Below are 27,234 nucleotides of genomic sequence, written 5' to 3'. Positions count from 1 at the left end.
AGAACTACATGTTACTGAAGTTTGAGATGTCTTTTAGACATCCCAAGTAGAAAAGTCAATTAGGTAGCTGGATATATGTGACTGGAGTACAAGAGAATAGGGAGAGGAAATTTCTTTTACTGGTTTGGTTTAAATTTTCTTTCACTCTGTTTTTTAAAATGTGGTCTCCTACCATGTTTCCACAACTTAAACTTCTTAAAAAAAAAAAAAATGCTGAATTGAGTTTCATTACAGAACCAGCAATATGGCCAAGGTGAAAAATGCAAAACAAAGACCATACCACCAGTTATTTCAAAGATGAGATATATGCCCTGCTCGTAGCATGGTATATGTCCATCCAGTTCTCTCCAAATGTCTATACATGTACACACAAATACACACATACATACTCACCTCACATATCTGGTCACACTTAGAATAATTTTTTAAATGGAATTATCCATTAACACAATTTTCACTAAGTATATGACCACTTTTACATCAATCATTAACCTTGAACTTGACCTAGAAAATTCCATGGATTGAATAGTCCATGGGGTCACAAAGAATCCGACAGGACTGACCGACTTTCACTTTCACTCTCCCAGACATTCCCCTCCCCTCTCCTCACATACCTCAGGAACCCTTGCTCCCAACATACAAATTTTTTTCTCCAATGGAAACTGAGACCTTCCCCCTTGGGCTCCTGACTCCTGCTATTCTTCTCCTGCTATCCTCCTTCCTGATCCTGCATCTTCCTTCCAGCACCTCCTACTCCCATCTGAGGAGGAAGTATTCCCTCTACATGCCCTACCTCTTAAAGTTCAACCTGGATATCTCCATCACCCCTCTTCTCTAGCCACCCTGGGTTAAACCCTGCCCCCTCTTGTCCAAGCTGCAAATCACCTATGCAAATAGCATATATAACATGTAAATGCTATTTTCCTGGGAAAAACTCTATGTTAGACAGTGGACATAAAAGATTGCTAGGATAGTATTTCATTCCCTCCCCCTTCCAATGAGTCAGCTAGTATGTCAACAACTTTCTTAAATCCTCTAAATAAGACATAGGATTAACAGTGGTTTTTTGGACAAAAAAAAAAAAAGTCACACTTTTTAAATGCAATTAACACTTTATTTATTCAAAAATTTCATTGCATAAACGCAACTTGGAAAAGAGAAAGCTCAACTTAGAGGCAAACACAGGCCTTTCGCGGGGATAAGCAGGGGCTGGAATTAAGTGCTAACAGCAGATAAACGCTAATTAGTGCCATTACAGGAAGGAGAGGCTTCAAAACTGCCTTTTCAAACAAGAGCTTCAAAACTGCGCATGATGTTGGTTAATGGCTAGAACATTTGTAAACCTCACAGGTAATCGCGGAACAGGCAGCCCATTCAGGGCAGTGGGGTGGATATTGATTCCTTCCGCAGGACTCATGAGGATGCTCATGAGAATCATAGCACAGGAGATGGAGGGGAGGGAGGCGGGCTCCCTTCTTCAGCCGGCTCTTCTGAGGAGAGAGGGCTCAGGGCTTCAAGCTCTGGCAGCAACATACGCCTAACGCCAGGAGGGCTAGAAGTGGCGATGGAACCCACACCGGAAAAACTAGCGGAAGATGGAATGGATCTCCCGTCGGAAAAATTAGTGGGGGATGGGGGGCAGCTCTGGTCAGAAGACCCAGGGGAGTTAGAGGAAGAGGAAACGGATGAATTCTCAGCATACTCCCTAGGGAAAGTAAAGACCCTACCAGGAGGTGACGGTGAGGAGGCACGCATACGGACTGCATGCCAAACTTGCTGGGTAGTAAGGCTTGGGACCTCGGATTCAAGAGAACTTGAGCTGCTCTGGCGGGGAAGCCCTCCTCCAGCGAACCCAGGGGCTGAAGGACGACCCCCACCATTAGGCCCAACGGGAGAGGCGCAGCTAGTAGGTGGTGATCTTCGCTGGGTGGCGCGGCCCCGGAGGGAAGAGCCTGAAGTAGGGCTGCGGCTTTGGAGGCGAGGGCCTAGCCCCACTGCGCCGCTACTTAGGGCAGGGCCTGGCCCACAGGCACGGCGACGTGAAGCACTGCTGCGGCGGCGGCGACCAGCAGGGCCAGGCATGGAAGCAGAGCGGCCGCGATGATCAGGGCCAGGCGTGGAAGCAAGGCGGCGGCGGCGACGAGCAGGGCCAGACGTGGAAGCAGGGCAGCCGCGATGATCAGGGCCAGGCGTGGAAGCAGGGCGGCGGCGGCGGCGACGAGCAGGGCCAGGCGTGGAAGCAGGGCGGCCGCGAAGATCCGGGCCAGGCGTGGAAGCAGGGCGGCTGCGACGAGCAGGGCCAGACACGGAAGCAGGGCGACCGCGATTATCAGGGCCAGGCGTGGAACCAAGGCGGCGGCGGCGAGCAGGGCCAGGCGTAGAAGCAGGGCGGCCAGGATGATCAGGGCCAGGCGTGGAACCAAGGCGGCGACGGCGGCGACGAGCAGGGCCCGGCGTGGAAGCAGGAGAGCCGCGAAGATTCAGGCCAGGAGTGGAAGCAGGGCCGCTGGGACTATCAGGGCCAGGCACCAAAGCAGAGCCCCTGCGAAGATCTCCACCAGGCTCAAAAGCAGGGCGGCCACGACGAGCAGCATCAGCCGCGGAAGCAGGGCCGCCACGACGAGCAGGGCCAGGTGCAGAAACACGGCCGCCACGAGGATTAGGGCCACGCGTGGAAGCAGAGCGACCGCGGCGAACAGGGCCAGGCGCGGAACCACCGTCGCGGCGATGATCAGGGCCAGGCGCTGAAGCAGGACGGCCATGACGAGCAGGATCAGGCGCAGAACCACCGCGGCGCGGACGAGTAGGGCCAGCCGCGGAACCAGGGGCGCCACGAGGATCAGGGCCAGGCGCCAAAGCAGGGCGGCCCTGACGAACAGGGCCAGGTGCGGAACCACCGCGGCGGCGAAGCTCAGGGCCAGACGTGGAAGTAGGGCCGCTGCTAGGACCAGGGCCAGGCGCCAAAGCAGGGGAGCCGCAATGATTAGGGCCAGGCGCAGAAGCTGAGCGGCCGCGACGAGCAGGGCCAGGCACAGAAGTAGGGCTGCCACGACCATCAGGGCCAGGCGCGGAAGCACTGCGGCGGCGGAAAGCAGGGCCTGCTTCGGGTATACCGCCGCCCGTTGGGCCTGGCTTGGGTGCACGGCTTCCGCGTTGAGCAGGGCCGGGCGCTGATGCTTGACGCCCAAGAGCAGGGCTCGGCCCGGGTTGACGACGACTGCGACGAGGTGGGCCTGGCTCGGGAGCACAGCGGTAGAAGCCAGCAGAGCCTCGATCAGCTGCACCGGACCCGGATGTGTGGCTACGGAGAGCAGGGCCTGGCCTGGCTGCCTGACTGCGCAGAACAGGACCTGATGGGGTGATGCTGCCCTGGAGAGCAGGGCGTTGCATAGCTGCACCGCTGCGGACGTGAGGGCCAGGACCCACTGCTTGATTGCGGGGAGCAGGACCTGGTGCGTTGGCCTGGCTTTGGAGGGCAGGAACCAGCTGCGACGCGTGGTTAGTCAAAGAAGCCGAGCTGCCGGGCTGAGACCCTGGAAAAGATGGCGGCGAAGACACGGACCTTGGGGACACAGCAGCCACTGGAAACAGACAGCGTCGAGGAGGGTTCTGAGCCGTGGCAGCCTCCTCGCGGCTGAGCCGCTTCCTCCCACGGCCTTTCCCTGGGCTAGCGATCTGGGTGAAATGCTGGTCAATGCCCCCTGCGGCTTGCCCAACGGCAGCCCCACTGCGAGCAGGCGCCATCTGGAGGCCTGGGCCAGACTGGGGCACCACACAGCTCAGCTCCACGTGGGGACTCTTGCCACCCTGGAGGTCGGGGCCCCCCCTCCCCTGCACACCTTCCACGGAGGACTCCCCCGGCTCCTCCCCAGTGAGCAAAATGGCGGTGGTAGCCATGTCGCAGGATGAGGAACCTGCTGTGCCACCAAGTGGGGGCGCCACCACCCAATAGAGAGGGGTTGGTCAAGACCACTGGGACCAAGTCACCAGGACTGGTGTTCTCGGCCCCGCGGGCGTCACCAGGGGCAGAGGCAACCTCATTATTTGGCCCTGTGGGCATCTCACCCTGCTGTGGCTTCTGCTCCTTCTCCAAACACGACTGGGTGGCCATAATGCTAGGTTCTACCTCAGACGCGGAGAGCGCAGCTGTAGACGTTACCTCAGTCGAGCTCCGAGTGCGAAGAGCGAGGACGGTGGGCGGATCCCCTGGAGTCTTCACTTCTGATTGGTGGGCTAGATGTCATGTGACCTTCGTCTCCCTGGCAACAGGCAAATATGGCTCCACCTAGCGTGGAAGAGGAGGGTTTGCTCCACGCCTCTGGCGTCTTTTGCCGGGCCGCGGGCCCCCCGCTGAGTCAATGTGGTGAATTCCCTATCCTAACCCCAGGAGTGTACTGTGTGTTTTCAAAGAGGGGTTGAGGATGGGGAGGCTGTATATATAAACAATTCGAGTCACACCCCCTCCCAAATCAGCTTAGCTTGTAGCACTACTCTGGTGGCTCAATCCTTAGCTAGGCGTCCCTCCTTGAATATGATCAGGACACTGGACCCATATCAGTGACCGTGGAAAGGATGGTCCCAAAACTGCTCTGAGCATCTGGATGACCCATAAGAAGGTCTGCTCAGAGAGCAGGCTGAAAGTGAGCAAACAGAACGGATGGGTCCTACATCGGGGTCTTGGCTCAGAATGTTCAGTATGCTACGGGGGGTGGGGGGTGGGGGCTGGGGGCAGGGGGCAGGGGTGGTTAATTCTTTAGCAAGATGGTTGCCGCTGCCCTGCTTCCTGAACACAAACAGATTGCCTGGGATTAAGGGTGCTATTGTCCTTAAAGATACGTCATCATTTGTATGGGCTGTATAGTAATCCACTGGTGAATGTACATTAATTTATTTGACCTACTCTCTAGTTTCTGTTAATATAAACATGATGTGATGCAAAGGCTTGAAGTTCAATATCTGCACACATTTTTAGTCATGAAAGTCATTATTACTGCATGTTCAGTACCTAAAACAAAGGTAAATGTAGGAAAGCTAGATTCTAGATTCCCACAGACCAGCAAGCTAGTACAGCTGCTGCTGCTAAGTCGCTTCAGTCGTGTCTGACTCTGTGCGACCCCATAGACGGCAGCCCACCAGGCTCCCCCATCCCTGGGATTCTCCAGGCAAGAACACTGGAGTGGGTTGCCATTTCCTTCTCCAATGCATGAAAGTGAAAAGTGAAAGTGAAGTCGCTCATTCGTGTCTGACTCTAGCGACCCCACGGACTGCAGCCTACCAGGCTCCTCCGTCCATGGGATTTTCCAGGCAAGAGTACTGGAGTAGGGTAGTACTAAGAATGTTTAATTATTTTTTGGTCTAATGGCCATGTGTAAATAATTCATAGTTCTTTCGTTTTATGAAAATGGAACTTTTCATGCATAGATCTTGTTCTGTAACCTGCCTTTTGTGTCCAGAAAACACACTTTCCATGTCAGTAAATAAATTTCCACAAGGCCATTGTATAACTACAAAATATTCCTTTTATGGAGGAAGCTTACATTTTCAAACACGCTATATTGATCAATGTTTATGTTATTTCCAACTTTTCACTCTCTGTAACACATCAATGTAAGATATATCCTTTTTACTAAAAATTGTTCATATCCTCCAATGTGAATTTATTGTAGATAAATTCCCAGAAAAGGATATTCTGAATATGGGTCATACACATTTGTAATTCTTTGATAAGAATTTTGGTTAAGTGGTTCTCCTGAAAGTTGCTGTTGCAGCAATTTTGGCCAAATGAAATGGGATATTTAGTGGAATGGATGAACAAATCGACTGAAACACAACACAAAAATAGAATGGAATGGCATTTGGATTGTTAAATAATATGGAATGGAAAATGGAATTGAAATGGAATGCAGAATGTGATGAAATTGAGACTGATTGTAGTGGAAATTAGAATAAAATGGAAAAGGAATATGGACTTGAATAGGATATGAAATGGAAAGTTTAATGGAAAGATGGAATGGAATGCAAAATGTAAATATCCAATGGTCTATGGAATAAAAGAAAAATATTATATGAGAAAAGGAATGAAATGGAGTATGGTGTGAAATAAAATATTAAAGAAAATAGAAGGAAATCAAAATAAGAACAACCAGAGTATGGAGTGCAATATGTAGTGGCCTGAATTAAATGGACCGTGAAACAAAAACTATAGATTTAAAAGTACCATAAAAAGAATGGAATAAAGCTTGGAATGGAAAACAGAGTCTAAGATTATGAAGGATGAAAAAGCAATTGAATGCAAATGGAATTTGTAAAATCAAAGATTGATGAAGTGCAGGATGGACTTAAATGAACAGAATGTGTTCTGGTCATCCATCATTCCACAATATAGTACTGTGGGATAATGTCCATTTCATTATGCTCATGAATCTCTCTCTCTCTCTCTCTCTCTCTCTCTCTCTCTCTCTATATATATATATATATATATATATATATATATATATATATATAGTTTTCCCCATTTACTTATTTGCTCTTTTCTAAGATCTCAAACTTTATACTAAGGAAGTTCCTCTGTTTAACTGTATTGGTGTGTCTAAAGTGCCCTCTCCTTTTTAGTTCCCAGTTCTCCTGTTTAGGAGATAGTGTTTATGTACATTTGTGCTTATAGAAAAAGAATCTGGAAGGGTAAGTTTGTTCTGTCATATTTTATCTTCTGAATGTTTTCAATGAGCATACCTTATTCATACTCAGAAAAAATAGGACTATTTGCATTTTTAAAACAATTTTAATGTTTGATTAGATTTTAAACTGATGTAAAAAGCAACAACAACAACAACAAAAAAAAAAACAGGCTATCTCATATACTACTGAATGGAGTTATAAATTCATAGCATCTTGCCAGATGGAACATGTTCATTTGACACTATAATTTCTTTTCCAGGCATTAACTCTAAAGAAATACTCATGCATGCATGCATGCTAAGTTGCTTCAGTCATGTCCCATTCTTTGCAACCCTATGAACTGTAGCCTGCCAGGCTCCTTTGTCCATGGGATTCTCCAGACAAGAATACTGGAGTGGGTTGCCATGCCCTCCTCCAGGGGATCTTCCCAACCCAGTGATCAAACCCGCATCTCTTACATCTACTTCATTGGGAGGCGGGTTCTTTACCACTAGTGCCATAATCTGAAATCCTATTTCCCATAGGATACTGGATGTCCATAGAACAAACCTATGCAGATTTCATAGGATATTTTTGAAAAAATTTTAATACCATGGAAAAATGACTATGATATTTATATACAAAAAAAAACGCATGATGTATTATATCTACTGATCTGTATTTACATCAGTATATTTATTTTTACATCTAAGTAATTTTCTACATATATTAGAATTTCATTCACTACAGTGCAATGAGGGGGGGTGGTGGGCATCTGGAAATGTCTGTAGACTGACACAATTGGGGAGAGAGAGGTGCTAGGTACTGGCATCCAGTATGCAGAGGGTAGGTATGCTCTCAATCACTTCAAAGAAAAGGAGAGCCTCTGACAACATAGAATTATCTGACCCCCAAATGCCAATAGTGTCCAGTTTGACAAACGCTGTGGTAAAGCATTTAGATAATTCAGAAAAGTTTAAGAAAACTTAAATCATGATCAATCCTACCAGCCATTGATAACTATTGCTAAAGTTTGATATGTGTATGCATTAAATTTTCTAAAATAATTTTGTGCTTTAATAAATAGCAAAAGGGTATTTTTGAAATGAACGAAGTTTTTTTTTCATTTTAAAATTTATTCATCAAAAAGCTACAAATGTTTTTCACATATGAAGCTTACTGTTCATTGCTTAAAAAATTGTATAACTTAAGAATCATAATTTCAATTCATTTTACATGGAGGAATATTCTACAAAAAAAATCCATCCTCATCTATTTACTGATTCTCAAACTTCTAAATCAAAGTATTAATATGTAAACATTTATATATTTAGCTAAAATATTTTAGTATTTGGCTAAAATAATGAAAATTTGTGGCATCATAATCATGATGCAATGTATTTGATAGATAAAGGGCAGCATGTTTGACTAATAGGTCATAGTAACCTCATTACTATTCCAGTGACTGTGAATGTGTATTTCTCAGTTGTGGTTAATGAGATATAAATGTAAGTAACTTTGGGGTCTTTGGAGGATGGTTTCTTAGCTCTTAAAAAACAGAAGAGACACAACAGATTATTCACAAAAAATAACCTAAAGAATGTATGTACCAAATATTAGAATTAATAAATGAATTGAGCATGTTGCTGGATATAAGGTCAATATTACAAAATTGAGTTGTATTTCTACATATTAGCTTCAAAAATTATAATGAAAAAAATTTAATGCCATTCACTATAAATCAGAAAACATTAAATACCTAGGAACAAATCTAAGAAAAGATTCGCAAGACCTCTGTCCAGAAATCTATGTATTTCTGAGAGATACTAAAGAAGACCTAATTGGAGAAACATCATCTTCATTGATTAGAAGACAGCATCATGAAAATCAAATCTAAAATTCTCATCAAAATGATTTGTGGATTCAATCTAACTTCAGTTGAAATCGCAGATGATTTTTTGTAAATGGAAATTAGCAAACTGATTCTAAAGTATATATGGGTATCAGAGATTCAAGAACAGCCAAAGTCATCCAAAAGAAGAAATTCAGAGGACTTTCAAAGCCAGATTGCAAGGCCAACTGCAGAGCCATAATCATTAAGATAGTGTGATTTGTGTAAAAGAATAGATAAATAGACTGATAGAACAAAGAAAAAAGTTCACAAGCAGACACATACATATATGGCCATATAACACACACACACACACACACGCGCGCGCACACACACACACACACACACACACACACATTTGCACCTAATTTACAACAAAGGTACCAATGCAGTACTTGGGAGGAAGGAGAGTCACTTAAGTAAATGCAATTAGACTAACTGTATATCCATCCTTGTGAAAAAAGTAACTTCAGCTCCTAACTTATACACAGAAGTTAATTCCAGAAAATAAAGCTAGAAAATTCTATATAAGCATATTATCAACTATACTTCAATAAAAGAAGGAAAGAGAAAGGAAATTTCATAATGTATAAATGTAGCTTCATGACATTGGAGTAGATGATGATATCTGAAACAGGACAGAAAAAGCACTGAGAATAAAGGAAAACATTGAAAAACTTTATACCTTCACACACACATACATCCAAAAAATATGTACAGAATAAAATCAAGAAAAAAAGCAAATGCAATTTAACATTGGCACAATATTTCAACAGGCACATCACAAAATGGAACATCCAGATGACCAAGAAATAATAATAGATCACCCAAACTCAGGCATGAGGGATGTGAAAATTAAATTACAATGAAATATTAGTAAATATCTACCAGAATAGTCAAAACAACTACCAGTATATGGAGTTGGAGAAAATAAAGAAGTGGAACTCTAACTGCTGGTGGGAGTGTAAATTGGTACTACCACTTAGAAAACTGTTTGGCAATATCAAAGTTGGATATATATCCCTCTTCTATAACCCAGCAACTCCATCTGTATTAGCTTTTTATTCCTGTGTAACAAATTACCACAAATTTAGTGACTTAAACTTAGTGGCTTTCGAACTGTGGTGCTGGAGAAGACTCTTGAGAGTCCCTTGGACAGCAAAGAGATCAAACCAGTGAATCCTAAAGGAAATCAATTCTGAATACTCTTTGGAAGGACTGATGCTGAAGCTGAAGCTCCAATACTTGGTTACCTGATGCAAAGAGCTGACTCTTTAGCAAAGACCCTGATGCTTGGAGGGGTCTTCCCTGATAGCTCAGTTGGTGAAGAATCTGTCTGCAATGCATGAGGCCCCAGTTCAATTCCTGGGTCGGGAAGATCCACTGGAGAAGGGATAGGCTACCCACTCCAGTACTCTGGTCTGGAGGATTCCATGGACTGTATAGTCTATGGGGTCGCAAAGAGTCAGACATGACTGAGTGACTTTCACTTTCACTTTCATTGATGTTGGGAAAGATTGAGGGCAGGAAGAGAAGGGGTCAACAGAGGATGAGATGGTTGGAAGCCATCACTGACTCAATGGGCATACGTTTAAGCAAACTCAGGGAGATAGTGAAGGACAGGGAAGCCTGGAATGCTGCAGTCCATGGGGTCACAAAGAGTTGGACATGATTGAGTGACTGAACAACAACATAGTGGCTTAAAACAATGTCTTTTGATTAACTCCCAGTTCTGTAGGTTCAGAAATCCATACGTGGGTAGCATGGCTGGGTTTTCTGCTCAGTCGTCTCACAGGGTGAAGTCAGGCTGAGAAGTCATTTGGCCAGTGCTATGGACTGAATGTCTGTGTCTCTCCTAAAATCCACGTGTTAAAACCTTAATCCCCAATGTGGTAGAAGTTGAAGGTGGAGCCTTTGGAAGGTAATTAGGTTAAGATGAGTCATGTGAGTGGAGTCCCATCATGGGATTGGTGCCCTTATAAGTGGATGAAAAAAACAGAGCTCTCTCTGTGTGTGAGTATACAGTAAGAAGGTGACCATCTGCAAACCAGGAAATAGGCCTTCATCAGACACCAAACTTTTGGCTCCTTGCTTATGGGAATTCCCGGCCACTAGAACTGTGAAAAATTTTTGTTGTTCAGGCTACTCAGTCTATGGTAATTTGTTACAGCAGGACAAACTAATTAAGACAGCCAGGCTATGTTTCTTGCTGAGTGCTCTTCAGAAGAATCCATTTCCAAGCTCATTCAAGTTATTGGCAGAATTTAGTTCCACTTTCAGCTCCTAGAGACTTCCTACAGTTTCTTGCCAAATTAATCCCTCCATATAATGTCTCACACTTGAGTCTCTTAGAAAATCCAGTTTAAGGTCTCACTTGGTTAGGTCTGGCTCACTCAGGGTACCTTCTTATTGAAAGTCCACTGCTTTGGGAAAATATATCTCCAAAAATCTCTTTTCCTATATAATTTATCATAATCACAGGAGCAATCATAATACCAAGCTCTTCTCACACTTAACCAGAGGAGATTATACAAGGTCAAGTGTCATTAGGCATCATTTTAGAATTCTTCCCTCTGACCCCAAGCAATCCAATCTGTCCCACATAGAATATTCATTAACCTCATGTCACAGTTTCCAGATTTCTCATGGTATTATAGCATCAGCTCAATTCTAAAAGCTCATCTAAATCTTATTGGTTCAAAGTATGAAAACCTTATAATTTAAATCACCTAAATCAAGCATGCATGAGGTTCCTGGGTATAATCCAACAGTATAATCCTGAGGCACAATCCCTCTCCAACTATATACTGGTGACACTAAAATGACAAACTACCTTCCCCCAGCACACAATAGTGAGACTGGCATGGGTTAACAGCTATAAAAATTCTGTTTTAATATGAGGGGACATGGAAGGTAGAAAGGAGTTAGAATTTCAAAGCAGTCTGGAAATTCGTCTGATTCCTAGTAACAGTCTCTCCAAAGCAATTGTCTTTTTCTAAGGCAACTCTGTCTTTCTCTAGCATTTTGACCTCAAAATTCTTCAAGGCTTCACCCAATATTCAGTTCCAAAGCCACACACATGTTTTTAGGGGTTTGTAATGGCAATACCCCACATCCAGGTATCAAAACCTCTATTTTTCTATTGATATGGAAAAAAATGACCACACTCTTAGAAGTAGCCCTCATTTAGTAGCTCACAGTTATGCAGGTGAGAAGTCTGTGCCCAGTGTGACCAGTTTCCCTGTTAGGGTATAATAGGGTGAGATGATAGTGTTCCTTTCTGGAGGCTCTGGGGAAGAGTCCCTCCCAAACTCTTCCATCTTGTTAGCCGAATTCACTTTCCAACTGCTAAAGGACTGAGGCCCCTCATTCCACTGCTGGCTGTCAGCCTGGGGCAGCACTCATCTCCTAGAGGCTGCATGCACTTCCTCAACCTCTGTGCGTGCATGTGTGCTAAGTCACTTTAGTCATGTCCAATTCTTTGTGACCCTGTGGGCTGTAGCCCACCAGGACCCTCTGTCCATGAGATTCTCCAGGCAAGAATACTGGAGTGGGTTGCCATGCCATCCTCCAGGGGATCTTCCTGACCCAGGGAACAGACCTGCATCTCCTATGTCTCCTGCACTGGTAGGCAGGTTCTTTACCATTAGTGCCACTTGGGAAGCCGTCATCGCCCTGTAGCCCCCTTCAAATACTCTCTCATGCTTCAAACCTCTCTTTCAGCCAGGGCCTTACCCTAGTAAATGGTCACCTGACTATATCTGGCCCACCCCCAAGTAATCTCCCTGTCTTATGATTGACTGTAACAATTACATCTGCAAAATCCTTCTCCCCCCATACAATTAACACAATCATAGGAGTTATACCTTATTATATCCACAGGTTCCATCCATATTCAATGAAGAGATTATACAAAGTTAAGATCCTGAATTCTGCCTGCTATACAAAGTATATATGTAACAGAAATGCATAAACTTGTTCTCCAAAATACATGAGTAAGGATGTTCATAGTAGCACTATTATAAATAGTCAAAAACTGGAAAAAGTCTGAATTTTGATCAACAGTTGAATGAATAAATACAAGTATAGTATCCATATAATGGAATACTATACAGCCATGAAATTATAAAATATTCCTACATTCAACAAATATGGATCACTGTACCGAACAAAGGAAATGGGCATTAAAATGCACAAGATTGATAATTCTGTTTGTATTAAGTTTAAAAAACAGGCAAAATGAATATATAGTGACATAGGTTAGAAGAGTAGTTAGCTTTCAGAGGTAATGGCTACATAAGGTCATAATAACTTTCAGGTGTAATGACTACTTAAGGTCATAAGGTCATATGTTTCTGGGTAACAGTACTGTTCTATATCTTAGTATTGGTTTTACATGCATCTGCTTGCTCTGTAAGATGTCATCAAGTTGTTGCCCTTTGTGTTTTATTTACTGTTCTCTTTTCAACTTCAATGACAAAAAAAGCTAATATAAAAGAAAAAACCTTATAAAAGGCAAGAAGAGTTGACAAAAATGTACATCAGAAACACAATCCCTTATACGCAATTTTAAAGTGGAAATGCTTTTAACCTTTCCAGACTTCAGATTATATTATAAAGCTACAGTAATCAAAATAGCTTGGTATTGGTACAAAAACAGGCATATAGATCAACAGAACAGAATAAAGAACCCAGAAATAAACCCACACACCCACAGTAAATTAATCTATGACAAAGGAGGCAAGAATATATAGTGGAGAAAACAGAGTCTCTTCAACAAGTGGTGATGAAAAATTTGGGTAGCTACATATAAATCGATGAAATTAGAATACTTCCTTATACCATATGCAAAAATGAATTAAAATGGTTTAAAAACCTAAATATAAGAAGTGACATCAAGAACTGTATACAGAAAACTATAAGACACTGATGAAAGAAATCAAAGATGACATAAACAGATGGAGAGACATTACATATTCCTGGGTTGGAAGAAACAGTATTGTGAAAATGACTATGTTACCAAACGCAATCTACAGATTCAATGTGATCCCTATCAAATTACCAATGACATTTTTCACATAACTAGAACAAAAAAAATTTCAAAATTCATATGGAAATGCAAAAGACCCTGAATAGCAAAAGCAATCTTGACAGAGAATAATGGAGCTGGAGGAATCAACTTTCCTGACTTCAGATTATACTACAAACCTGTTGTCATCATGACAGTAAGGTACTGGCACAAAAACAGAAATATAGACCAATGGAACAAGATAGAAAGTCCAGAGATAAACCCATGCACCTATGGGTACCTTATTTTTGACAAAGGAGGCAAGAATGTGCAATGGGACAAAGATAGCCTCTTCAATAAGTGCTGCTGGGAAAACTGGACAGCTTCATGTAAAAGAATGAAATTAGAACACTTCTTAACACCATACACAAAGATAAACTCAAAAATGGATTAAAGACATAAATATAACACTAGAAACTATAAAACTCTTAGAGGAAAACATAGGCAGAACCCTCTACGACATAAATCACAGCAAGATTGTCTATGACCCTCCTCCTAGAGTAATGGAAATAAAAGCAACAATAAACAAGTGGGACCTAATTACACTTAAAAGCTTTTGCACAGCAAAGGAAACTATACAGTTCAGTTCAGTCACTCAGTCGTCTCCGACTCTTTGCAGCCCCATGGACTGCAGCATGCGAGGCCTCCCTGTCCGTCACCAACTCCTGGAGTTTACTCAAACTCATGTCCATTGAGTGGGTGATGCCATCCAACCATTTCATCCTCTGTCGTCCCCTTCTCCTCCTGCCTTCAATCTTTCCCAGCATCAGGGTCTTTTCAAGTGAGTCAGCTCTTTGCTGACTCATTTGAAACTATAAACAAGGAAACTAAAAACAAGGTGAAAAAACAACCCTCAGAATGGGAGAAAATAAGAACAAATGAAACAACTGACAGGATTAATTTCCAAAATATACAAGCAGCTCATAAAAGTCAATACCAGAAAAACAACCCAATCAAACCATGGGAAAATGACCTAAACAGACATTTCTTCAAAGAAGACATACAGATGGCTAACAAACACATGGAAAGATGCTCAACATTGCTCATTATTAGAGAAATGTAAAAACTACAATGATATATCACCTCACAGGAGTCAGAATGACCATCATCAAAAAGTCTACAAACAATAAATTCCAGAAAGGTGTGGATAAAAGGGAACCCTCTTGCACTGTTGGTGGGAATGTAAACTGATACAGCCACTATGGAGAACAGTATGGGGATTCCTTCAAAACTAGGAATAAAACCACCATATGACCCAGCAATCCCACTACTAAGGATATAGCAGCAGTTTCCCTGAGGAAACCAAAATTGAAAAAGACACATGTACCCCAATGTTCATTGCAGTACTATTTACAATAGCTAGAACATGGATGCAACCTAGATGTCCATCAACAGATGAATGGATAAAGGAGCTGTGGTACATATATACAATGGAATATTACTCAGCCATAAAGGAATGAATTTGAGTCCATTCTAATGAGGTGGATGAATCTAGAACCTATTATACAGAGGGAAATAAGTCAGAAAGAGAAAAACAAGTATCATATACTAATGCATATGTATGGAATCTAGAAAGATTGTACTGATGAAATTATTTGCAGGGCAGCAATGAAGACACAGACATAGAGAACATACTTAGGGAGACGGCGGGAAGGGGGGAAGAAGGAGAGGGTGGGATATATGGACAGAGTAACATGGAAACATACCTTACCATATGTAAAATACATAGCTAATGGGACTTTGCTATATGACTCAGGGAACCTAAGCTGGGGCTCTGTAACAACCTAGAGAGATGGGATGGGGACGGAGATGGAAGGGAGGTTCAAGAGGGAGGGGACATAGGTAGACCCATGCCATGTTGCTACTTGGTGGAAACCAACACAATTCTGTAAAGCAATTATCCTTCAATTTAAAAATAAATAAATTTAAAATTAAAAAAGACGTGACATCATAAAACTCCAAAGAGAACATAGGCAAAACATTCTTAGCCATATATCATAGCCATATTTTCTTAAATCAGTTTCCCAAGGCAAAATAAAAGCAGAAAGTAAAGGAGACCTAATTAAACTTAAAAGCTTTGCACAGCAATAGAAATAATCACCAAAACAAAATGACAACTTACGAAATGAGTGAAAATATCTGCAAATGGTGTAACCAAAAGGGGTTTATATCCAAAATATACAAATAGCTCATACAAATCATTATCAAATAAACAAGAAACCCAATCAATCAAAAAATGAGCAGAAGACCTAAACAGACATTTCTCCAAAGAAGACATACACATGGGTAACAGGCACATGAAAAGATGCTGTTTTTTAGAATTAGAAAACACAACTAATTATTAGAGAAATGCAAATCAAAACCACAATGAGGTATCACCTCTCACCAGTCAGAATGGCTATCATCAAAAAAGTCTACAAATAATAAATGTGGGAGAGAATGTGCGGAACAGGGAACCCTTATATATTGTTGGTGGGAATGTAAATTATTGCAGTCACTGTGGAAAACATTATGGAGTTCCTTAAAAAACTAAACATAGAGCTACCATATCATCCAGCAATTTCATTCCTGGGTAAATATCTGGAAAAATTTAAAAATCAACAACAAAAACTCTAATTGAAAAGAAACATGCACCTCAATGTTCACAGCAGCACCATTTACAACAGCCAAGATAGACAAACAACCCAAATGTCCATCGACAGACTACTGATTTATATATACACCACAGCTTCCTAAATATACATATATTATATATAGGCTTTCCTGGTGGCTCAGAAGGTAAAGAATCTGCCTGCAATGTGGAAGAACCCAGTTTGATCCCCAGTTTGGGAAGATCCTCTGGAGAAGGGCATGGCAACCCACTCCAGTATTCTTGCCTAGAAAAGTCCACGGACAGAGGAGCTTGGTGGGCTACAGTCCATGGGATTGCAGAGTCGGACACGACTGAGCAACTAACACACACATACATTATGTATATATATAACTGCATCATTTTGCTGTGTACTTGAAACTAACATAATATTGTAAATCAACTATACTTCAATTAAAAAACACATAAAAATAAATTTTTAAAAATAAACCAAAATGGAAGTACTTCAAAAACTGAGCTCAGTTTCCTAATGCCTTTGCCCATAAAACTTGACCTGAAGTGACAGGAAGCAATCTGTAGTTTTTATATATCTTGGAGTGAATATTTATATGTTTCAGTGCAGAAATATTTAATTAGATTCAGTAGTATTACTCTAAACTCTGCTATGGATCTTGTGCAATGTATCGTGTATGAATTCTGAAATACTTAGTTCCAAGAATTTAGGATTTTAACATAATTCTGTCAGCAGAGTAAATAAACACTAAGTAAAACTGCAGTTTATCATTTGATTGAATTTACTGAATTCTTTGTTCAGTCTTCAAATGATTATATAGTTTTTCTCCTTTGACTTTTTGATATAATAGATTATTAAAATTTTCAAATATTTCCTAATACTATATCATACTCTCATGACTAGGAAACTACCAGGTTGTGGTAGATTTGTATATACTGTTGAATTTTATTCACTCTAGTTTTATTGATAAAAAAATGTAATCTATGTTCATTAAAGAGATAGAGCCATTATCTTTCTGTTTGTGTGTGTGTGTGGTATACCATCTCTTCTAGGTCTTAGAATCAGGGTTTAGACTCCCTTCATTAAGTAATTTTAGAAGCTTGCTATCTTTTCTTCTAGCTTCTAAGTAGATTTTTTTATTGTTTTAGGAATTTTTGATTTATTAAAAGAATGGGATGATCATACTCAACTTTCCTTGTGCATTCAACATTAATTTTTATTCCAAAACCTAGTGGAAGAATAACATCATTTTCTGATTAAGGTCTAGCTATTCAAAAGTACATTCTAGGAAAGGTAGAGGGATACACTAACATAGATGCTAATTACATAAGGACTTGGGTGACTGTTCTAGTTCCACCATTTATTCAGTGTATGACTTTCAGCAAGTTGCTTAATCTTTCAGCCCTGAGTTTCTTCATCTGGGAAACAGTCCCCTCTTTTGCATTGTTTACCCCAAATTTAGTAAAGGGCAAATTTTACATCATTACTCGTCAGTTAATGTGCAAGCCTGCTGGGATCAAGAAAAAAACATATGTGGATTTACAAAGTCACAGTTAGCATCAACAAGTAAGAGGTAATAACTATTTAAGGAAATTGTATGTATTTCTGAACTTTTATTAATCTTAAAGTTATGTTTATCATTTCTATGTATTTTCCACACACAGATTATTTCTGTATCACCTATTCTTTAATTTTTTGAAAATAGCACACATGCATGCTCTTAAAAGTTAAATAGTAACACTAGACTTTAATGAAATCAGAAATCAGTTGATTCTAAATGCTCTCTCACACACATACCCTACCCATTCCTACGCTGGCTCCCTGAGTCAACTTTCATCTTCTTTTCTGTTTCTCTGTAATTTACTATGATATTTCTAAATTATAGCCCCTGGAGAAGGAAATGGCAGCCCACTCCAGTATTCTTGCCTGGGAAATCCCATGGACAGAGGAGCCTTGCAGGCTACAACAACAATTGAAATGTAGTTGCTTTACAATGTTGTGTTCATTTCTATTGTGCAGCAAATTGAACTGTTGTTGCTCAGTCTTTAAGTCGTGTTCCACTCTTGCGACCTCATAGACTGTAGCCCGCCAGGCTCCTCTGTCCATGGGATTTCCCAGGCAAAAATACTGGAGTGCCATTTCCTTGTCCAGGGGATCTTCCTGACCCTGGGATAGAATTCTCATTTCCCTGCATTGGCAGGCGTTTTTTGTTTGTTTGTTTTTGTTGTTGTTTTTAACCACGGATCCACCAGGGAAGCCCATACTGATTATAACATATTGCAAAGATGACCACACAAGTCAGGACTTTTGGTTCTAACTCCCTCGCGTAAAGAAACTGGAAATAGTCACCTCCGTTCTTATAACAAGAAGACTCTGGAAAAACTGAATCAAATTTTAAAAATAATCATTGGCCAACCGAGGTTATAGCGCAAACCACCACCGCGAAAGGCAGGTTCAGAGAAGCACGGCGGATATCTGCTTACCTGGAACAGATGTCTCTAGAACCATATACATCCAACATGTAAATAGTAAATTTGCTAAATTGTTTAAAGCTGAGCGTAGAATCGTATGAGAGTAAGGAAGCCTCCATGTATCTGTGGGCTTACCTTCAGGAAAATTTCCCCTCGTCCAGGCAGTGTGAGGCAAAACCATAAATCCAGAGGTCAGAGACGGATGCGTGGAAACTCCATCCCGCACCTGCTGCAGAAGCTGTGCAGCGCCTGATGGGTGTGGGATCAGTACGTGATGTTCTTGAGCCCAGGAGGGGCAGGCACTAAGGGCAAGATTGGGAGGAGGCAGTGTCTGAGCTGCTTCTTTCTGAACAGTTTGCAACTGCAAACAAACCAGAACTCACAGGTTTGCAGGCGCGAGCTTCATATTAACTGTGCTACACCGGCAGCCTCTGGTGTAGTTCACCAGACCTGTGGACTCAAAGATGTGGAGCAAATTTGGCCATATGCATGCATCTGAGGCCTCATAGCTTCCTGCAAGGTCTCCCAGAGCTGGTGGCTGCGTGCCCAGTTGTATCTCGTTGCAGGACACGGCAGGCTCCAGGGAGGTGCACGTGGCTATGGATCTTTGGAGTCCGCTACACTAGCCTTCCGGCTTCGTATCAGTAGTGTTCTTTGTAGCCGCTGGGCTCCCGACCTTGGACAAGACGGTGCCAGGTTCCAAGAACAAAGTGGCTGCGCTGGTGGGGGCAGGGAGGGTGAGGATGAGGGTTGGGAGCCAAGAACAGGGGGATTAAGACCCCTGGACTGCTCTTGGCTTTGCGATTGAGCTGCAGTTTTTTTCCTTACCCTGCCTATGACTTTCTCAACCATAAAGGCAAATCTGACCAGGTCAACACCCAACAGTACAGGGTGAGGGGTGGGAATATTGGGGCCAGGTGCTTAGGTTCTAAGAATTTCCAGGGTCGTCCCTTTATCTGCACTACCAAGATTGGCTGCTTGTTGCAAATGAGGTCAAGAGACCCTTCCCCCTGAACCTAAAATAACTTTACTGGTATATAATTTTGGAGAATTGTAGCGCTTTCTCCAAAGAGATTTTTTTAGATCAGCCACAGACAAATGGAGATTAGCTGTATCCATGCTCATTCTGTTATACACCTGCCCTGTGACCCTGAAATGGTCCTGAAATTCTTGGGTCCCAGAAATCTCATATGAGAAAACGGGAATAATATTCTGTATTCCAAAGTAAATTCAAGACAGTAAATTCAAGAACATATTTGATGTACTATTTAATACAGCAGAAGGGAATTGGATTTATGTCTATATTATTTCTAAATTTTTTTCTAATAATTTCCTAAGTTTTAAAAACTTTTGTTGGATTTATTTTTAGTTTCCTTCAATGCCAAGATTCAGGAAGTGTTCTGGATCTGGATGGGTAAAAACCAGCATAACTTGATCTTTTCCTCAAGCATCACCATCTACTGTGGTAGACATACACACAAATTACATGAAAGTCTTTTGAGAATTAGCAGAATTTTAGGGGTATTGTGAGACTGCAAAGGAGAGACACAAAGAAAAAGGCTGAATACTGGGATAGACTGGAGATGAGTGCCCAAAAAGGAAACAGGATTCCCAAGAGAGCCATGACCTTGGAAGCAAAACAGAAGCAACTGTTATTCCAATACCCACTAACTGTCATTGAGGTCAGTAGCCATCAGGTGTCCTACAGACAGGTGGGGCAGGCAAAACTGCTATACTACTTTCAAGGGCTTTACCACAGGAACACCTGAACCCTACCTACATTTTTGTTTTTGTTTTTTGGCTGCACCACTTGGCATTCGGGATCTTAGTTCCCTGACCAGGAATGAAACCCATGCCCCTCAATGGAAGCCTAGGGTCTTAACCACTAGACCACCAGGGAAGTCCCTCTACCCACTTTTATAGACTAATTTCTTTCCAGATGAGCGTCTTAGTTTTCATGTAGTTGGTAACTTCACAACATTCACTGAGAACTGAGTTGGGCCTCATGGTCAAGAAGGGCAGTGAGATTTTAACATAGTTTCCTATTGCTGCTGTAACAAGTTGCTGCAATCTTAGTGTCTTCAAGTAACCCCAATGTATTATACTTATTGAGGTCAGAAATCTAAATAGATCCACAGGGGTGATTCCTTTTTGGATATTCTAGGGGAAAAACTGTTTCTTGCCTTTTGCAGCTTGTAAAGACTGCCTACTCCTTGCAACTTCAAAGCCAATAGCATAGTATTTCTCTCTCCTTCTATTGTCACATCTCTTCACTGACCTTCTTTCTTATAAGGACCCTTGTGATCACATTTGCCCACCTGGCTAACCCAGTATACTCTTCTCATATCAAGGTCATTAAATTAATCACATATGCACTGTTCCTTTTGTGATAAAGGAAACATCCACAAGTCTGGAATTAGGATGTAGATACTGGGGGGAAGGGGTATTTTTCAATTTACCTTAATTTCCTTTCCCAGAGGCTAGAGAACCCCAGGCATTTTCACTCTCATGTTTGTCAAAGGTACTCTAATTGTCTCAGCCAGACTGAGATCCGACCTCAGCTTGCCAAGCCTTCCCACAGCCAAACATTGACCCATGGGGATAGATGTGGCTTATGGGAATAGGGGAGGTTTACCCTGGTGTGACGGAGAAGGCAATGGCACCCCACTCCAGTACTTTTTTGCCTGGAAAATCCCATGGACGGAGGAGCCTGGTAGGCTGCAGTCCATGGGGTCGCTAAGAGTCGGACACGACTGAGCGACTTCACTTTCACTTTTCACTTTCATGCATTGGAGAAGGAAATGGCAACCCACTCCAGTGTTCTTGCCTGGAGAATCCCAGGGACGGGAAGCCTGGTTGGCTGCTGTCTATGGGGTCGCACAGAGTCGGACACGACTGAAGCGACGCAGCAGCAGCAGCAGCAGCACCCTGGTGTGATAAATAAGCCGGACAGTCTAGGTTGTACCTGAGAGTGGCAGGCTACTCTCATCCAGATATTTACAAATCCTGCCCCACCAAGAGGCATAGTACAAAGAAATATCCCAGGAGGGTTGTCCATCATGTATAGAAAATCCTGCTAACTTCTTTCTAGGGTTCCCCCTTTACTTTATACCTCTTACTCAACTTTCAAGTCTAAACGTAGACTTCATTTCCTCTAGGAAAAATTCTGTGGTTCCCAAGCTGAATCTTGCATTGGTGCTCCACCTATTGTTCTCATAGCACCCTCTATGGTACACCTAATAGCTATTACTCCTGATTAGTGATACTGAGGATCTTTCATGTGCCTGTTGGCCATCTGTATGTCTTCTTTGGAAGGATGTCTGTTCAGATATTCTGCTCATTTTTCAATCATTTTTTTAAATGTATGAGATTGTGTTAGCTATTTATATATTTTGAATATTAACACCTTATCAGTCATATCCTTTGCAAATGTTTTCTCCCATTCATTAGATTAGGTTGTCTTTTTCTTTTGTTGATGATTTCCTTTGTTGTAAAAAAACTTTTAAGTCTAATTAGATCCCAGGGTGGGGGTGGAGGGTGAGAGGGAGATTCAAGAGGAAAGTGATACATGTATACATATAGCTGATTCACTTCGTTGTACAGCAGAAACTAGCACAATATTGTAAAGCAATTATACTCATTTTAAAAAAAGTTAGGTCCCATTTGTTTATTGTTGCTTTTGTTTCCTTTGCCTTAGGGGACAGATCACCCCCCACACACACACAAATTGCTATACTTTATGTTAAAGAGTTTCCTGTCTATGTGTTCTTCTATGAAATTTATAGTGTAGGGGAATAACAATTAGCCAAGATGGCAGTGGTCAGGCTCTCTCACCCTACTTCCTCTCACTCATGCCCCACATGCTGTAAACAATGACTTTGCATGGTTATGTAACAGCTGAGGCCATCCATAGCACTATGCATGTTTGTTTATGTTACTTATATAAGCACCACCTAAAAAATCCCTTGCAGCTGTATCAACCATTATCGAGTAAAGTATGTCTGCAGTTCCTCTGGCTCCTCACATTTTCTTCCAGCTTCCCAGCTCATGCCTTGCCTACCCTGGGTTCAGCAAACAGCGAGACAGTTGGTGTAGTCCGCAGGATATCCAGCAGGTAGGAGAGCCTGAGGATCCAATGGATGGTGGAAGCCAGTGACCACTGTATAGCATGTGATACCCTGTGGCTGTGGTCCTCTCAGCGTGGGCCCTGGTGGAAGATTGGGAAGCAGTGGACAGGTCACTGGATAGTATTGAAAAGGCATTGCATGTGGTGAGTTCCCTGCTGCCGGACAAGGCGGCACCTACTGCCGCTGGCACCATGCAATGGATATTCTTGACTGCCCTGAGGCTAATATGGATAGTGCCCTCCTTGATGCTGTGCAAGTGCACAAATTGCAGAGATGGGAGGAAGAAGTAGAGCAGTGTCTGTGTATCCTGGAGCAAGAGATGCATAGCCTTGATGAACCCAGCACCTCAGACAGTGAGGTAATAAGGGACGGTGACGATGAACAATATGGAACTGTGGGTCCCTGCTTGTTAGCCAGGCCCATTGTGCAACAGAAGGTAAAGCATGAGCAGCCTGTGGCCCAGAGGGGTCATTCCCAAAAGGGTCCCCCAATGTGACTGAGTACATGACTTGTCAACCATATACCCAGGCAGAGTAAGCAACTGGGGTAAGCAATTTCTTGGGTAAGAAAAGCTATGACTAACCTAGACAGCATATTAAGAAGCAGAGATATTACTTTGCCAACAAAGGTCCATCTAGTCAAAGCTTTGTTTTTCCAGTAGTCATGTATGGATGTGAGAGTTGGATCATAAAGAAAGCTGAGCACTGATGAATTGATGCTCTTGAACTGTGGTGTTGGAGAAGACTCTTGAGAGTCCCTTGGACTGCAAGGAGATCAAACCAGTCTATCCTAAAGGAAATCAGTCCTGAATATTGATTGGAAGGACTGATGCTGAAGCTGAAGCTCCAATACTTTGGCCAACTGATGCAAAGAACTAACTCCTTAGAAAAGACCCTGATGCTGGGAAAGATTGAAGGCAGGAGAAGGGGACAACAGAGGATGAGATGATTGGATGGCATCACCAACTCAGTGCACATGAGTTGAGCAACCTCTGGGAATTGGTGACAGGGAAGTCTGGCATGCTGCAGTCCATGGGGTTGTAAAAAGTTGGACATAACTAAGCGACTGAACTGAACTGATAGCTAGAACAAAGGAGCTTCTTATATGCTAGTCCATTGTCACAAGAGTTGCAACATTTTCTAGGGCCTGTTACATTTACAGTGGACATATTGGGAGGCACCCTGACAATGATGGAGCCAGAATCCTCACCATTTAAAGAAGGTAAACCTCCGATAGATGTTCAATCTTGGTATACTGATGGGTCCAGTAGAGGCCAGGCCTCCTCCTGAACCACCATTGCTTTCCAGCCCACCACAGATACCATGTGGTTTGATTCCAGAGTCGATCAAAGCAGCCAGGGGGATGAGTTACATGCTATCTGGATAGTGGCCAAGAATGAAGCAGCTTCCCTACTATCTATACAGATTGTTGTGAGGTTTATAAAGGCTTGACACTGTGGATTACTTCCTGAAAGATACAGGAATGGTCAATCACAGACCCCTGTGGGGCCAAGCCATGTGGCAGGACTTATGGAACTTAGGGCATGAGGAGGACATAATAGTAATATATGTGACTTGGCATCTACCTTATGGCGAGCCCAGGGAATAATGAAGCTGACAAACTTGTGTGTGTCTGATGGGTGGATCAGGCTGCACACAATGAGGTAGCAGCTTGGCTACACCAGTATGGGGACAAAAACCATATGGGCAGTTGCTAAAAGATGGGATCTTCTCATTTCATAGAGAGAGAGATAGCAGATGCCTGCCACGACTGTTCCATATGTGCCCAAGAGGACCTCTATCCCCTAGACAGGCAGCAACTGATGGACGAGTGGTAAAGAGAAGGGTTGCCTTTGACTCAGTGGCAAGTGGACTTCATATGGCCTCTGCCAGCATCAGACAATGCTGCTGCTGCTGCTAAGTCACTTCAGTCATGTCCGACTCTGTGCAACCCCATAGATGGCAGCCCACCAGGCTCCAACATCCCTGGGATTTTCCAGGCAAGCACACTGGAGTGGGTTGCCATTTCCTTCTCCAATGCATGAAAGTGAAAAGTGAAAGTGAAGTTGCTCAGTCGTGTCCAACTCTTAGCGACCCCATGGACTGCAGCCCACCAGGCTCCTCCATCCATGGGATTTTCTAGGCAAGAGTATTGGAGTGGGGTGCCATCACCTTCTCCGTCAGACAGTGCTAGCTTTTCACTAACAGCTATAGACACAGCCACAGATTTTCTTTTGCCCTTAAGGCCACAGATCAATGCTATACACTCAGGACACTTGACTGCCTGATGGCCCTATACAACTGTCCTCTAATCATAGCGAGTGATCAAGATAACCATTTCACTGGAAAGGAGTTTTGGAAATGGGCACATAGATGGGGAATATGATGGATATTTCACGTCCTGTACAACCCACAGGCAGCAGGTATGATTGAGTGATATAGTGGCTTGCTAAAACAGGTCCTACAGATGTCTATTGATCCCCCCTCTCTAAAGGGGATGGGCCCAGCACCTATGGGGGTGTTTTGCAGGTCCTTAATGAGAAACTCTGCAGGAGTAGAGTTGTCCCTGTGGAGGCTCTCCTGCATCGTGCTGCCACACCTATACAGTTGCAAGTAACAACAGATATTTTGTTAAAGCCTGGATGTGGAACCCAAGGTAATATCCTGCTGCTGGCTCCAGTGGGGATTTCACAAGGACAAACAGTAAACTGGACTTGACCATGGAAGATAAAGGCACCCCACATGTGGTGGGTGGCTCTTTTATCCCCATGGGGGCAAGACTACAACACAACTTCCAGGTAGTACCCTGGATGACAAGTGCCTGGCCTTCTTGTGTGCAGGTTACCTGGCCAGGCCCAAAGGGGGCCACCTCAATGTTGAAAGGTGCATTTGTGCTCTCTCTGTGGTCCATTGCAAGTTATCTTGTCATGCGAGAACCACAGGATGTGAGTAATCAGGTAAACAAAGTATGGTATACAAAACCAGGTAAATCTCCAGTACTGGGAACAGTTCTCTCCCAAGACACAAAGCTTGCATGAATTCTGTTAGATGGAAAGGAATTGCCTATGTCAGTACCTTTGACCTCAGTCTTTCTGCCCATTGATGTGTCATGACCAATATAATTGTAGACTGGGCACACACCTATACGATGGTACAAAATGTGTAAGTATGTTGGATCTGCACCAAGCTCCCTGTTGGGGCTGCCATGGGACTTCCCTGGTGCATTTAACCTATGACTAATTGGACCTGAAGACAAAGCACCTTCCAGTCAGATCGAGAGGTGGAGGAGACAAAGCACCTGATCCTAAAAGTTGTAAAGAAACTGTGGAGCATGCCTCCTCCCCAGGGAGAACAAGTGCTGTGGGATGGGTTTTCCTGGTTGCCGGCAATGAGTACTGAATTATGGGAAATTGCATCCTTTTTTTTAATAGAGAACAGGGATGGTACTGAGCCAGCAGGGAGGAACCCCGCCCATCCCTTTGTGTTAATGTTAGCTTTGATAAGACATATCCAGAGGCCGTTAGTGTACTCCCCATCCCTCATGGAACCCTGCGGGTATGTGAGATCAAACTTTCATCTCTTACGTCTTCTGCATTGTCAGGTGGGTTCTTTATCTCTAGTGCCACCTGGGAAGCCTATTTAGGTGCATATATGTTAACAAATGTTATATGCTCTTGTTGTATTGTTCCTTTTGTTACTATATAATGCCCATTTTGCCTTTAGTTATAAACTTTGATTTAAAGTCTACATTGTCCAATATGGATATTTTCACCCCAGCTTTCTTGTCTTTTCCATTTCCATGAAGTATCTTTTTCCATCCCCTCAATTTCTGTGCATGTGTTTAGCTCTGAAGTAAGTCTCTTGTTTTTTTTTTTTTTAATTAATGTATTTTAATTGGAGGCTAATTATTTTACAATATTGTAGTGGTTTTGTCATACATTGACATGAATCATCCATGGGTGTACATGTGTTCCCCATCCTGAACCCCCCTCCCACCTCCCTCCCCAACCCATCCCTCTGGGTTATCAAGTCTCTTGTTTTTATCCAATCAACCACCCTATTTCTTTTGATTGGAAAATTTAGTCTATTGATGTTTAAAAGGATTATTGATAGGTATGTACTTACTGTCATTTTGTTACATGTTTTCTGGCTATTTTTGTAGTTCTTAGTTCTTTCCTTGTTTTTGTTTCTTCCATTCTGGTTTGATGATTTTCTTTAGTTGTATGCTTGTGATTCTTTCTCTCCAGTTTTTGTCTATTGTAGAGTTTTGATTTGTGGTTACCATGGGGTTCATATATGTCGACACATATCTATCTATGTCTACTGGCTTTAAACTGATAGTCAAAGTTAAAACACAGTTTAAGATCTACATTTTTATTTTTCTCCCTGATGTTTACTATTTTAATGTCATATTTTAT

The 27,234-nt window shown here is 42.7% G+C and overlaps 1 protein-coding gene across 3 annotated transcripts; it reads right to left on the bottom strand.

The window, feature by feature from the left end:
• Positions 1-1,104: 1,104 nt before the first annotated feature.
• Positions 1,105-19,205, bottom strand: EZHIP (EZH inhibitory protein). 3 transcript variants are annotated; one of them, XM_015461682.3, is made up of 3 exons: positions 18,826-19,205; positions 4,066-4,285; positions 1,105-3,581 (listed from the first exon to the last, which is right to left on the bottom strand). In XM_015461682.3, exons 2-3 carry the CDS (start codon positions 4,109-4,111, stop codon positions 1,435-1,437), a joined length of 2,193 nt encoding a protein of 730 aa, XP_015317168.2. In that variant the 5' UTR covers positions 4,112-4,285; positions 18,826-19,205; the 3' UTR covers positions 1,105-1,434. The 3 variants fall into 3 exon arrangements, with proteins under 3 accessions (XP_015317168.2, XP_024844486.1, XP_059739759.1); XM_024988718.2 differs by having other exon boundaries at positions 1,105-3,533; positions 18,826-19,204; XM_059883776.1 differs by having other exon boundaries at positions 1,105-3,533; positions 4,160-4,285; positions 18,826-19,204.
• Between the last annotated feature and the right edge of the window lie 8,029 nt (positions 19,206-27,234).

The sequence above is a fragment of the Bos taurus genome, chromosome X (genome assembly GCF_002263795.3).
Source record: "Bos taurus isolate L1 Dominette 01449 registration number 42190680 breed Hereford chromosome X, ARS-UCD2.0, whole genome shotgun sequence".
Taxonomy (NCBI): domain Eukaryota; kingdom Metazoa; phylum Chordata; class Mammalia; order Artiodactyla; family Bovidae; genus Bos; species Bos taurus.
The sequence above is the reverse complement of the archived record's forward strand: the minus strand, read 5'-3'. Positions and strand labels throughout refer to the sequence as shown.

Bases quoted from the DNA above. Each gene is read 5' to 3' on its own strand.
- EZHIP (XM_015461682.3), bottom strand. From the start codon at position 4,111: ATGGCCACCCAGTCGTGTTTGGAGAAGGAGCAGAAGCCACAGCAGG. The intron at 3,582-4,065 runs GTGAGATGCCCA...GTCTGTTTCCAG, and splicing joins GGAGCAGAAGCCACAGCAGG to TGGCTGCTGTGTCCCCAAGG.